This window comes from Canis lupus, chromosome 3 (assembly GCF_011100685.1).
Source record: "Canis lupus familiaris isolate Mischka breed German Shepherd chromosome 3, alternate assembly UU_Cfam_GSD_1.0, whole genome shotgun sequence".
In the NCBI taxonomy this organism is placed as follows: Eukaryota; Metazoa; Chordata; class Mammalia; order Carnivora; family Canidae; genus Canis; species Canis lupus.
In genome coordinates, this window is record NC_049224.1 from 13782332 (window position 1) to 13796651 (window position 14320).

Consider the following 14320-nt stretch of genomic DNA (forward strand, 5'->3'; position numbering starts at 1 on the left):
GTCCAGTCCCAATTATCATGAAGAAAAATATAGATGCGAGTATCTTCATAACAAGCTGGCTCACATCAAAAGACTAATAGGTGAATTTGACCAACAACAAGCAGAGTCATGGCACTAGATCTCTGCTTGGACCGGAAGATGTGAATAAACTTAAGCTTATTTATTTAAAATTCCAAATGAGTTGCTCTAAGATTCTAAAAAAATGAAACTTTGCTTGTTGAAAGTTTCAGTATTAGTAAACTTGAGTTATTTACTTTTTTTTTTTTTTCCACTTTACTTTGCTTCCCTGCATTTTTGAAGCTGCTTTTTCTGGTCCTTCTCTCCCCACCCTCACCCTACCCCCCAAGACTTATGTTTGTCAATAGGAATAATTTTTTTTTTTTTTTAGATATTGGGGATCCAGTGTCTATACTTTAAATCAGTTCTTTTCCTTAAAAACTTATGTTTGTCATTAGAAATGATTTTTTTAAGATATTGGGGATCCAATGTCCATACTTCAAAGTTGTGTGTTTAAAAAACAAGTCATGTGCAAAGTGAAATGCTTTTGGATAAACATAAGCCTATTTTCTGACCTTTCTTAATGCAAACTCTTTGCCTTAAATGGTAGAATATTTAGAAATTTGCACAAAATACAAAAAAAAATTTAAACATTGTTTTGGAGGGTTAAGAAACAGAAAGGTGTACATGTGTGGGTGCATAAATATGCACCCACAGATGTACATACAGCCTGACTTGATCTAGACAGTAAATCCGCCCTGCAAGTTAACCCCCCATTGCAATGGTTGCCTTAAGGTGTTTGCTAGTTGTGTACATAGTGTGGTTAATCATTAGCTACACTGCTTCCCACTTGGTTAGAGCAATGGGAAGCATACTGTGGCCTACCAGCGTCTGAAAGCGTGTGCTCGACCTGTATGTGTGCAGAGGTGGTGTGGATGTGAGCGTGCATGGAGGAAAAAAGCTGCTACTCTCAGTAGGCCAAACGCTCAGGTTAAACAACTGACGAGTGTTACTGTAGGGGTATTGTTTTGTTTTGTTTTCCTGTCAAATTGCTACTTCTATTGTAGAAGACAAAAGCATTTCCATTTCAACAGTCTGTCAGCTTTATTAATGTTGGGCAAAATCAATATGTTATGAAAATGAAACAGATCTATAGTTTTGGGGCAAAATTATAAAAATTAAACATGTAGGTAACCTATTTATATACTGCTATAAAGTATTTTTTGAAGAGAGATATGCAAAGAAGCTATTACCTACATGAAATGTATATTTAAAGATTTTTTTTTTCATCCTGGGAGCCAGGAATATATAAAAAAAAAAAAAAGAGAGCGGATATATTTAACCATAACATACTGTGATTCATCAAACAGCACAAACTTTCATTTCATGGAGTTTATCTGTTGACGTTGATTTAAACTATCATTTGTTTTATCATGTGGGAACATAAGTTATGTGGTCAAAAATATAAGGATTTTGAACTAATGTTGATTCAAGTTGTGTTGTCTTATCGTATTGTCTTTTCAAAGTGCTGCCAGTTGAAAAGGGAAGCATTATGTTTACAAATCTGTTTTGAAATGTTTGCCAAAATTTTGGTAGTATCTTTAATAAAGATGTTTGTCTCCAGCATCCAAAAAATAAATAATAAATAAATAACTTTGTTGTGTATCAGTGTAAACCAGAAAATGTTGGTATCTAGAAAACCTGAGAGAGCATATAGATGAACTGTTCTCTTTGCAGTTATCCTAAAGCATTAACTGGAAGTGTGGATACTATAGAAGAGTTTACAAAAGTAAACAGACTATGCAAAGACTGATAAAAGACCATGTGCACTATAACTCTATAACATCACTACAGAAATGAGATTTCTATATAGCGTGGACCTCTTAAGGAATTGGTTTCTTTTCACACTGAGATCCCTGGTGCTCTTCCTTTTACCTCAGAATGGGTACAATCATTACTAAATGTTCATTGATTTCAAATTTTGAGTTGTAAAAAGATAGGTAAGGAAACTTAATTGGGGATAACTTTGTTCCATATGTTATGGTGGAGGCTCCTGAGGGATTTGTCTGTAGGTAATGACCTCACTGGTGTCGTTTCTTGGACATCTTGGCCTTTTAATCAAAGATTTCTGCTGCTATTTGCTATGAGCAGTGTTTCTCAAAAGCAAGGTGCTTAGACCATTTGCATCACCCAAATTAGAATCTCTAGGTATAGGGCCCAGGTATCCACACTTTTGTAAATATCCTCCAGGTGACTTTTGCAAGTGAAGGCATGAGAACCATTGGCTTAGGTAAGGTGTTAAATCTTTGGGTCTTGAGATATCAAAGTCTTGAAGTTGAACTATTGGCTTTTTTTTTTTTTAACCCCATCCCTGTCAGCAGGTACAAATCACTCTTCCCCTCTACAAGATTGTGAGGCACCCTCTCAACTCTTTCACTGCCAACTCTTATTTCAGAACTTGTTTAGGAACAAGCCTTCTAGTTGGTCCTTAGTCCTTGGAGCTCCCACCGACATACATCAGCACATCTTCTGGTTTACAAATTGGGTAATAATGGAAGCTGGAGATATGTTATGAAAATCCAGCACTGCACATTCATAGACTTGACAACCTACCTATAAAAGCCTTAATTTAGATATCTGATGTGCACATTGGGCAGATCCTTGCAAGATCTGTATCAGTTGCAAATCTGAGTTATGAATCACTCAATCTGCTATTACCTGAGGCTGCATCTCTTTGAAGATGAGCATGAGCCTGTTAAAATGCTTAAAATCGCCCTTTACCTAGTACTGCAAAACTTACTCGCAACTGCTGCAGGAATGAGTGGCCACTTAGTGCCAGTTACTCTGGTAGAAGAATTTCTTTAGTCATTTTGAGAGATCCAGTAAGTATAAAACAGCATTATCAAGGTGAGAGAATGCATTATTTATCACATTTCATCTAAAATAATTTGAAACACTTTTGGAAATTTTTACCAACAGCAGATTAACTCCAGACTGAATGAGCAGCCTATTTAATATAAACCAAAAGGAACATTGACTAGATGTGATTTTGTTTTTTAAGTAGGGATTCTGTTTCCTATCTTGTCATGTATTTCCCTTGGAATACTTGAGAGGGGGTAACGTCCAACTCTAGTGATGGATGTTCAGTGCTTGCTCTCACAAAAATAATTGGTGTGATCAGTTTATGTCATTGCTCCATGCACACCGATCATTAAAAAATTCAGTATTAACTTTCCTTTCATCTCTAATTGATCTTCTAAACCTTATAGTTTTCTTTTTCCTTAAGTATTTCACCTTATTATGTAAAACAAATGCATACTTGGATGTTGGAAGCAAGACGCTGAAATGAGGATTAGACACAAGTGGTTCATTAGTTCCAGCACTCTCCTTGGTTGCCTTATCCCTTCCATTAGTGCATTCTTTGCTTCTGGAACTTGGCTGAAACCCTTCAACCAGTCCATGGTGTTTCTGGCAGTGTGAGTGTTGAGTCCTGTATGCTTGGTATATGCCCTTACTACTTTTGAAGTTCATACGGTTTATTTCTTGCCTGAGTATTACTAAATCCTTTTCTTATGTATACCAGATGGGGGAAAAATTAAAGCCAGCATTACGAGGAACCTTTTGTAAAAGGATATTAACTGACACTACTAAATGAAGGCAACAGAAGATGTTATCATTGTTCTTTGTAATCTGAAACTAAACAAGGCTGGGAGGCTCATTTCAAAATATTTTGAAGTGGAGTGTGTGTGTGTATACACACACACACTTGTTTCTCAGTTGTTACACCCAAACCATGTTAGGACTCTCAAAGGTAAAATGTCACAGGGACTTTTCAGTTGTTACAAAGCTCAGCAGCTGTGGTGGTCCCTTTTGTTCTACACCAATTTCAGTTCAATAAAAATGTTAACTTTGCAATTCTGGTAATTGTTTTTCCTTTGTCTCATTTCAAGGCTCTTAAATTTATCTTTAAAAAAAAAAACCCCACAACAAAGTGCTCTCTGATGCTCTACTGTAAATGATCCTCCTAGAACAGAGATACTTCTTGTTGGTGACTCTAGGAATCCGGGGCCAGGTATCTGCTCCAGGATCCTGCCTGGTTTTGTGTGTGTGTGTGTGTGTGTGTGTGTGTGTGTGTGTGTGTGTGTGTGTGTTTTAAGATTTTATTTATTCATGAGAAACATACACACAGAGGCACAGACACAGGCAGAGGGAGAAGCAGGCTCCATTCCACGCAGGGAGCCTGACGTGAGACTCAATCCTGGGTCTCCAGGACCACACCCTGGGCTGAAGGTGGTGCTAAACCACTGAGCCACCTGGGCTGCCCAATCCTGCCTGTTTTCTAAGTGTATCGCATGCCCTCCAGAGGTGATATCTACTCAAACAATAATCATAGTTACCATTTAATAAGAGTTTCCTGTGGCTTACACACTTTATGCATACATTGTCCCATTACTCTTCCCTACAACCCTGTTCTCCCCATTTTATAGTTGAGTGAACTGAGGCTTAGAGAATTAAGGGACTTGTCCTTGACACAGCTAGCAAACAGTGGAAGGTAGGAAGCCTGCCCCCAGCATCTGTGTTCCTAACCACTTCTCCATCCTGCCCCTCATAATGCTGGCCCCTTAGTGTGAGCTTCACAAAGTGATCATTCCAGTACCACCACCACGCCGGCTACACAAACTTGATTCTCAAAGGAGACTAGGCTGGAGGGGTAGGGTAATACCTCTTAGGTTATTTTCAATGAGTTGATTTTGTCAGAAATGATTGATAAATGTGAAGGAAAGCCAAAATACTTTGAGAAAAAGTATGTTTCCTTTGTTTTTGAATGTGTGCAGTGGTGACAGCGGGCTATTTGAGGTAGAGCAGGGCAGTGCAGGTAGAAACCAGGGCAGGGTACAGTCCTGGAATCAGACCCTCTCCTCTTCATACTAAAAGGCTGTCTCAGTAACAGACTCTAGCTTAAGAGCTGTCCAGTCTGAATTAGACATAAGGATCTCTCTCCTAGCTGGGTCCTTAACTTCCAGTTTCTACAAGTTCTCTGAAGGGATAACGGAAAGCGAAAGGAAGAAATCCTCAACTAAACATCGATACAGAAAACCTAGAACGACGATCAGTGCCAGGCATGATTCTAATTAGGTTTAGGAGGAACCTCACGGATGAATGACGTTCCTAATGTTATAATTGTGTCTGCATCCCATCCCCACCCACCTAACATTTAACGCTGTACTTGCCTTTTAACTCCTTTCCTCAGCTATAAAGTGAAAACCTGCCTTCTCACTGGGGCATGGAAGAGGCTCCATCATAGTTTGTAAAGCACTGACGAGTTCCACGAAAAACTATCTAAATTATGGATTATCTGCTGAATGCAAAAGAGAGAGTTTGTTGGAGTTTCCTGGCAAGAATGAGTCCTTTTTGACTGGTCGCAGAGAGGGCAAAGGCAGAGAGAGGCCTGAGGTTTCAAGGTGGAGTGTTTGGGGTTTGTTTTATTGAATGCTGAGACCTATATGGACCTGCTCCACTGGTTTTACCTTTCTGAGATTGGGACAGGAGGCTGGCAGTGGCAGGAAGTAGCTCTGATATTTTAGGATTGCTCAATTCTCAAGCTGGGGTCAGATGATCCTGCTATGTGTGGCAGTAGAGATGTGTCATTTACAACTCCTGCCTGCTGAATTCAACTGGCCAGCCAGGCTGGTTTGTCTTTCTGTAATTAGATCCTTGCTACAATATGGGCATTTGTAGATGGGTGATAAGAATTTCATTTCTGGGTTTGTGAAACGTAGGAGAGTGCTTCCTAAGGATAAGCCCACATGGTTAGCCACCATGCTGGAGTTCTAGAGCTGGCGCTTCTAGAGGAATGGCTACCTGCCTTTCTATATTTCATGGATTTCTCAGGGCTCACCAAAGTCCACCGTGGTGGACACAGACATCATGATCCACTTTGCCAGTTTCATCACCTGTTACGCCCACTGCACACTAATCACACAGACCTGCCTTCAGGTTCTCCGATAACCCGAAGTGCTCCACCTATCCCAAGGCCTTACTCAATACTTGTCTCTACTGTACTGCCAGGCTCATCATCCACCCCTTCCTCACTCAGCTAAGTTTGCCTCACCCCCAAGATCTTCCCTTAACATCACCCGCCTCTAGGATGCCATCCCTAACCTCTCGGGCTAACTCCGGTCATGCTGGTATACACTCTCTTTCATCTCCTACTTCTCCTTTGTGGCATTTATCAAAATTATAACTAAGTACTAGTTGTATTGATTAGGTTCCATGAGAGGAGAGACTTCTCTTGTTTTCTAGGGGCTCCCAGCTCCTCGTCTAGGACCTGGCGTAGAGAAGGTGCTCAATAATAATTTATCCAAAGAATGAATGAGGCAGGCTATTCTTATATGTCCTATTTAAAATTCATGTGGCCAGAGGATTTGGATTACTGCAAGAGTCTGCTGTGTCGCTTAGGTTTATGTGCCTTGCCATAAACCATGATTTAAGAATTAAATCATGATTTAGGAATTAGTTACTGACAGCAGACTGACTTGACTTGCCTTTGGGCGTCCCTTTGCTATGATTAACCAATTGGACACCTTCAAAGGGCATGTCTCTTTCCAATGTGGCATTCATACCTCTAGTCACCTCTGGAGTATGAGCATCTCAACAGTCTACAACACTTTGTAATGTAAAATTAAATGATTTTAAAAGTTACTTTTATTTACCATAACTGACAGGTTTGGATTTCATATCCTTTTTTCTATCGCTTTCCTCCACTTCTCAAAGACATGGTAGCAGGCAGCAGTCTAGAGACAATGTTGTATGTCATTTTTCTTTCTTCATTAAAGCATCTCTAGCCTGACGTTTCTTTAAATTTGACATGAGCTTTTGTTTACACTTCCTTTATGCCTAGCATTTCTGTAACCTTCCAAGCACAGACATTTTGAGGACAGGAGAAGGACCGTGGGATTCCAATAATGATAGGACTAGCAAAGCCCATTAATAGCATCCAGAACAAGTGTCTGGATTTCATAGACAATGATGAAATGAAGATGTTCATATGATGGCCACACAGAGCAGGATGAGACCCAGGAGCTTACAGACTCTTCCTAGTGAGGGGCTGATAACAGCCCAGCAACCACTAATGACAAACAGTACAAAGATGGAGTCACTCAGTGCCAGACAAGACACACCATACCCAAGTGGTTCCGCGCAGTCAAGCCAGCCAGCCAGGCTTAGGGTTCCGGTCTGCCACTCAATCTGCAGACCACAGGCAGGTTGGTAAAACCCTGCAGCTTCAGTTTCCCACCCATGAAGGGGACGGTACCTACCTCAGAGAGTTAGGGTAATGTATAGGCAGGATGGTGCATGGCCCTTCCCCTAGTAAATTTTCCATATATATATTTTTTGTTTATGTCCTAATTATTTCTTTCCATCTATATATTTGGATTTGGAGAGTTTTGTTACAATATACCTGACAAATAAGCAGCCAGCCAGGACTAAAAACCCTACTGGGTTCATTTAGATTTTTGCATAGCAGGGATTGAGCCCATCTTGTATGAGAAACACAATCCAGAACGTTTTTAAGGCTCTGCTCCTTATTGCTAAGCTTTGTCTGTGAATCTTTCCAAGCATCAACCTTAGCTTCCCTTAACATCCAGGCTACCGATTAACTTAGTGCTGATGCATTTGTCCCAAACTTGAGCTTAACTTTGAATATTCTATTAATTCCCTCTGCCACTTGTCTTCATAGGGAAGTTTTAAAAAGAGCCTTGTTGTCTGTAAGGTTGAGTGCTTCTTGCCCATGCAGGTACTGGGGGCGGGGGGGGGGGGGGGGGGCGCGCGGCAGCTGGCACAGTTCATTTCAGGTAAGATGCTTTGGGGGAAAGCCTGCTGTGGAAATGACTGCCTTACACCTGTAAGCTTTTCCTTCTCTCAAGGTTAGAGTTCATTTAAGTCAGCCTTGCCAAGCGAGTGCCAAGAGGGTCTCTAGGGGTCTTGTGGCCACCTGAGCCACAGAGCTCTGCAGCTGAGAACAGGCTATAAGGGGACACTGGGGACTGTTGGCAAAGCCACCTCCTATCCTCCCTCACCCTTCCTTCCTCTCTCTGCCCCTGATGACAAGTCTTTGTTGCCATGGTAGCCAATTATCACCACCCCACCTGCTCCTCCCTTCACTTAACTCACTGTTCTCGCCTGAATGAACTATTATGGCTCCTCCCTTCTGTTAACTTGCATATTTTATCACTTCTCCTGTCTTTGGTTACAGGGAAGGCCAGTTCAAAACCAAGAACAAATGTGAGCAAAACATGAAAATGCTTTGGTATGCGGTACAGAGAGTAAGAAGAGAACGACCCCCTGGGTTTGAGTCCTGGTTCTGAGATTCACCAACCGGTGACCCAGAGCAATTTGCCTAATCCCCTGGCTCTTCCTTCCAACATCTCTGATGAATTAGGATAATACCTATATTCCATAGTTATGCAAGGATCAAACAGAGGTGGCATTCAAGGAGAGGGACTAGGCGGGGCCATCATAAAGAACACTATTCTCACACGTGCCTCTGCAAACACACTTTGGTGGCTGTTTCCTTGCCCTCAGGAATGGAATCTCTGGCAGATCTCAATTCCTCCAGTAAGGTTGTTCTTGAGAAGTCCTGTGGTCACTCTCGGCATAAGTTTCATTTCATAACTAGTAAGTCCAGCCTTCTGTAACAGCCAAACTCTGAAATTCATTTAAAATTAAAGCCTCTCTCCCCTTCCAATTCAGGCTTGCCAAGTGATTCTTGTCACGCTCTCCACTGACCCACCACTCAGCTACCCCCAGGGTTGATGGAGGAGAGAGAAGGGCTGCAGAGACGGGCTTCCAGCATCCCTGGAATCTGGCCTTAGCTTCCTGCAGGCGTTATCAAAACCCATCCTGGGTGCCTCAGAAGGTGCCCCGCTGATCTCCTCCAGCCTTTCAGGGCATCGACAGGACATCTCCTTTGGCCAGACCTCCAACAGCACACGCAGATGCACACACATGCACACCCCTTTTTGGGTAGGGAGCTAGTAGCTTGGGGCCTCTTCCTAGAGGGCCATGCCAACATGGCAACTACAAATGTTCTATCTGGTCACACCCACGCTCACACCCCAGCCATAAACAAAAATAAGCACTTTGAGCCTGCCACCCTTCAGAGTGTAGCGACTTCCTGAAGGCATCCTCCACTCTGCTACAGGGCTGTTTTGTTTTGTGTGTTTTTTCAGGCAAATACCAGCCCTCTGTATCCCCCAAGCTTGAGTAGTCACTAATCAGGGGCATTTTGTTTGTTTAAACCACATTATTGAAATATGACATGTAAAAAGCTGTATCTATTTGATGGATACAACTCACTGAGTTTGGGGGAAGGATACACCTATAAAACCATCACCACCATCAAGGTTACAAACATACCTAATCACCTCCCAAAGTTCCCTCTCACGCCCTTTGTTAACATTATCATTTTTGTGTATGTAGTAAGCATTAGACTGTATACTGAATCTCCCAAACTTGCATAACCGAAACTTTGTACCTTTTGACCATCACACCTCTTCATTTCCCCCTCCACTAGCCCCTAGTGATCACCATTCTACTCTGCTTCTGTGAGTTTTGCTTTTTAGATCATACATGTGAAAAAATACAGTATTTGTCTTTCTCTGTCTGGCTTATTTCATTTAGCATAATGTCCTCCTGGTCTATTCATATTGTTGCAAATGGCAGGACTTCATTTTAAGGCTGAAATATTCCTGTGTGTGTGTGTGTGTGTGTGTGTGTGTGTGTACACAGCACATTTTCTTTATCCATTCATCAGTCTATGGACATTTAGGTGGCTGTTTCCTTATCTTGGCTAGTGTGAACAGTGTTGCATTGAAAGGAGTGCAGATTATCTCTCTGAGATCTTAATTTCTTTGAATAAGTATCCAGAAGCAGGATTGCTGGATCCTATGGTAGCTCTGTTTCTCATTTTCAGAACTTGCCTACTGTTTTCCATACTGGCTGCACCAACTTAGACTCCCACCAGCAGTGGCCCAGATTTCCTTTACTCCACGTCCACACCAACACTTAAGTAGTCTTCGTCAAGCCTCTATCTACCATTAGCCCGTGGTAAGGGGAAACCCTCTGATTTACCACATCGGCTGACTTCTCAACTGAAAGCCCTGATGCCAGTGAGAGGGTCCACAAGCTAAGAGGAGTAAAACCGGGTATTTTGACTAACTGCAGGCCCTGCACGTGTCATCCGGATCTTGCTTTATGGTTGTGGGTATACAGCAGTCTATGCCTAGTGACTTCAGCCAAAGCTGTCAGAGTCCTGGTTAAACCCTATGATATGTGTCTGTGCATTTTCAGTCATAGCACTGGTGCATTAATCCAACAAATATTTAGGTGTGCGCCCAGGCACTGTGCTATGTGGTGTGAATATATCCACCAATGCAAACACCATAAATTGTTTGATTCCAGTCATGCTAAGTGCTGCAAAATGAAAGGGCAGCAGCTATTTAAAGGAATAATAAGGGAACACAGCAGTGAGGGAATGGACCAGGTCTCCCTGGGGAGGTGGCATGGAAGCTTCTATCTGGGGGATGAGTGGAACTGGATGAGAGGAGACTGTACCGGAAAGAGCACATTGGAGAGCCTTGAGAAGAAGGCCTTTGGTGCTCATTGAATGCCCGTTTACCCAGATCGCTTCTCATTAACAAAAACCATTTAGGATCTGCCTTTTTTGTTGTTGAACTTGTTTTCTCAATGGCTGCTTTGCCCCTTACTAAGCTTTTCTGCGGAGATGAAGCCCAGACAAGATTCTCTGCTGGAGTCTAGTGCCTTATCACAGGCATTTTGGTAGTTGGGGTTCTTATCTGGCGGCCTTCTCGTGTTGCTAATAGTTCTGAGGAGAGTCTCCAAAATAGACTGTTATCAGTTTAGTGGCCAGTTGATCTCTCCCAGGTCAGAGAGTTTTTACATGGCAACGTTTACACTGGGGAGGAAAGTGACTGCCTTCCCCAGAAATTACCAGCCCACCTCCTCCCCTGAGGTTGAAGGCTAGCACAGAATGAGTGCATAGAAAGCCAAGATTAGCAAGTGCCCTGGTGGGTGTTTCTGGGGTTGCAGCAAGGTGGTGGTTTCTGGTGGAGGTTTCTGGGGTTGCAGCAAGGAGTCTTGACCACAGGGATAGAGCTCTATCAGCCAGAGGCAGTTGCTCTGAGATAAAGAATAACACCTATACTATTAAAATCTCCAGCCTTTTCTCTGGGCTGCCAGCAACCAGGCAAATCATCTGTGTAGTGTGACTCCTAAGGAGGTAATTGGTGGGCTCGGAGGAAATCCAAACAAGAGAGGTGGAGAAAGATGCCAAACATCAGAGAAGCTGAAAAAGAGCAGGTTAAGAAAAAGACAAAGGACAGATTTTAATTTTTTATTGGATGACCATAACAGTCATTGTTGGAGAGTTAAAAAGATAACCTGGTGAAACTGATTTGCTCAGGAGGAGTGTCCTTTAAGATTCTGTTCCCACCAGTAGAATATGGGAGGAGGGGGGGTTACAGTCGTGGATGGGAGCCTGGGAAGGATGTCTGGGATGTGAAATGGTGTGAACTTAAGGGTGGTGTTCCAGAATGAGGCACTGTCATAGTAGACCGAGGTGATTATCTGGTTGAAGAAGACAAGGCAATGAGGAATATCTGGCTCAGAGCACAGAGAAAGGGACGAAAATTTACCTTCTGTAAATAGGAATCTACTTCAACATTCTTAGAAGAGAAACTAAATTTCAAGGAGGCTGGGAGAAGACCTCGCTGGGTCCCCTCAGTGACTACTAGGTAGATCCTAGGGATCAGCACCAAGGCCAAGAGGGCAAGCTCCTGAGACATGCTGGCAAGAAGTGGGGTATAGTCGAGTGACACGGTTAGTATTCTTGTCCTAGTGCTTATACCATGTGACCCCTCTAGGCCTATTTTTCCTTGGTGGGATATCCCATCTCATGCTAAAAAGGGTTTAAAGGAAGGATTGAGAACATGTGCCAAAAAATTGTCTGGAAAAGGCACAAAGTAGTGTGTGCTATAAAGTGGTCTCTCAGAAAATATCCACCTTGCTTCCCAACTTTTGCTCATTTTGATTCCCAGAAGCGCTCTTGTTCAGAAATTTACAAATGCAAAAAAAAAAAAAAAAATTTAAATATTGTTAATCAGTTTCTAAAAGCCATCAAGTACATTTTGCTTAAGTTCAACAGTGTTTGATGGTCGCTGTGGCTCCGTGCTAAGAATGAGGAGAGAAGAGAAAAGCTAATTTTTCTACTGACAACTTTGGACTATTATATGTTTATATTATACTTTATGTTTAGGATTTACAATAGTCACATTCTGCTCTTTAACCATAATTTTGTGTGTTCAGTTCAGTTCTATAATTAAATGGATTCAAGACTTTGCCTCAATTCTTTGACTCTAAGCCTTCCCCATTCTTGAGACTTTATTTTGATTCATCTCAGAGTTAACCAGATTTTGTTGCGCACTTTTTTCCATAATTAAATGTCTCCAATGGGAAATTTGAGGTCAGTGCCTTCTTTCCCCCTTTGTAGGAAACCTGCTTTTTCTGCCTAGATGCCCATGGGAGTCTTATATTGTCCCTAAAGTTCAACTAACTTGAGTATGTGTCTTCGTGTTGATTATTCTGTTACAGGTTTTCCCCCCTAAGATCTCTTTCAGTGTGCGGAGTCAGACCCGACTTTATTTCTGTTGTGTTTCCTTTCATTTTATTTTTGATAGTTTTATTTTCTGCTCTGTTTGTTCTGTCTCTACTTCAGGAACACTATCATCCCATATGCTGACTGGCTGCTGGCTATCTGGCTGTCCATCTTATACTTTTTATTTATTTGGGGATCCCTCGCCATTAATGCTGTTTTATTCTCTGTAGTCTGACCTCTGCATCACTGAATATGTTTTCAACAACATCTGTTCTGATGTGATCTTCATTTCTATTACCTTCTTCGATTCCATTCATCACTGATGAATGTTAGCTTACTTTGTCTTTTGCCTATTCTTCTTTGATCTTATATTTCACTTCAGAATTATTTCACAAAGACCTTGTGGATTTTTAAAATTGGGATTGCAGACAAATATGCATCTGAAATTCTCTGGTTTTCTAGTATAATTCTTCTTCAGAGTATTATTCTTCATTTGCCCTTTGGTTTTTTTTAGTTTCTTTGCTCATTTTTGTTATTTTTATTTGCTTTTGCTGTTATTAATAATGGACGCACGTCTACTTGAAAACATAGATCCTGCTCTAAAGGGAATGCAGTTCTCTCCTGATTTGCTATTTGCTTTAACTACGGAGAGGAGTCAAAGGGTAAGCTGGAGCAATGGCAGGCTTCAAACTGGGTTTCTACTGGGCTTCAGTAGTTTTTAACCATATTTGCCATATTCTCTTGACCTCTCGAGTGAGTAGATGGTCCAAGCAAAATATAAGGATCATGGTGGAGACACCCAGCACTCTGATCCTTTGTTGGGTTATTGATGTTTATCTGTAGCTGCTTGTTTGAATCAATCAACCACAACAAAGCTGGCTGCCACTGCCACCTTTTCATCCTCCCTGCCTCACCTCCTAAAGAGGAATTCTATTTCGGGAAATAAACATGTCTTGCCCGGTAACTTCCTTCCATCTGTCTGACCATCCTCTCTCTTCTCTGCAATGTAGAGCAAACCCCCTCAGTTCTTGTGCTAAGTAAAAGAGCATCACCTGGACTCCTGAGAACACTTACTTTCAGAAAACCTTGAATTCTAATTGGAACCCAAAAGGTGCATTTCAGCTCTTTCCAGCCTCCCTTGACAGGTACTTACTACCTATGTAACCTGAGGTAGGGTGGCATGATGGCAAGACAATGGGCTTCGGAGTCATACAGATGTGGGCTCACCTCTTGGACTGTACAATTACTATGCTCTTTCGATGAAACCACTCCTCTGACCGTCAGTTTTGCCTTTGGTAAAATACCCAATACTACCAACCTGTTGTAAGAACCAAGTCAGGATCCCTGCACAGTGCCAGGGTCACAATAGGTGTTTCATAAATGTTTATTTTTTTGCCAAATTAACTCTGTTCATGTTTCATCCCTTAATTGCCGCATCTTTTATATTAACTGTTTAACACATAGGAAGGGTTTTGTCTAAGATGAGTGTTCTTAACCCCTTGGTAATTCTATCTGCTATGTAATTGTGTAATTCTTAACTGCATCATTGCCCTGTTAACTCTATCTCTGAAAAATCAGAAGAGGCCGTCATGAAAGTGCTCCACAAACTGTTAAGGAATAGCCAGCTCAAGGAAACAGCATTACCTT

At 41.8% G+C, this 14320-nt stretch overlaps 1 protein-coding gene across 2 annotated transcripts in view; it reads left to right on the forward strand.

Moving 5' to 3' along the window:
• ELL2 (elongation factor for RNA polymerase II 2) overlaps positions 1–3912 on the forward strand; it is a 72938-nt gene extending 69026 nt beyond the window's left edge. For both annotated transcript variants that reach the window (XM_038532293.1, XM_038532294.1), the window contains one exon: positions 2–3912. In XM_038532293.1, coding sequence (XP_038388221.1) covers positions 2–118 — 117 coding nt within the window. In that variant the 3' untranslated portion in view covers positions 119–3912. The remainder of the gene's footprint in view (position 1) is intronic.
• The last annotated feature ends 10408 nt before the right edge of the window (positions 3913–14320 follow it).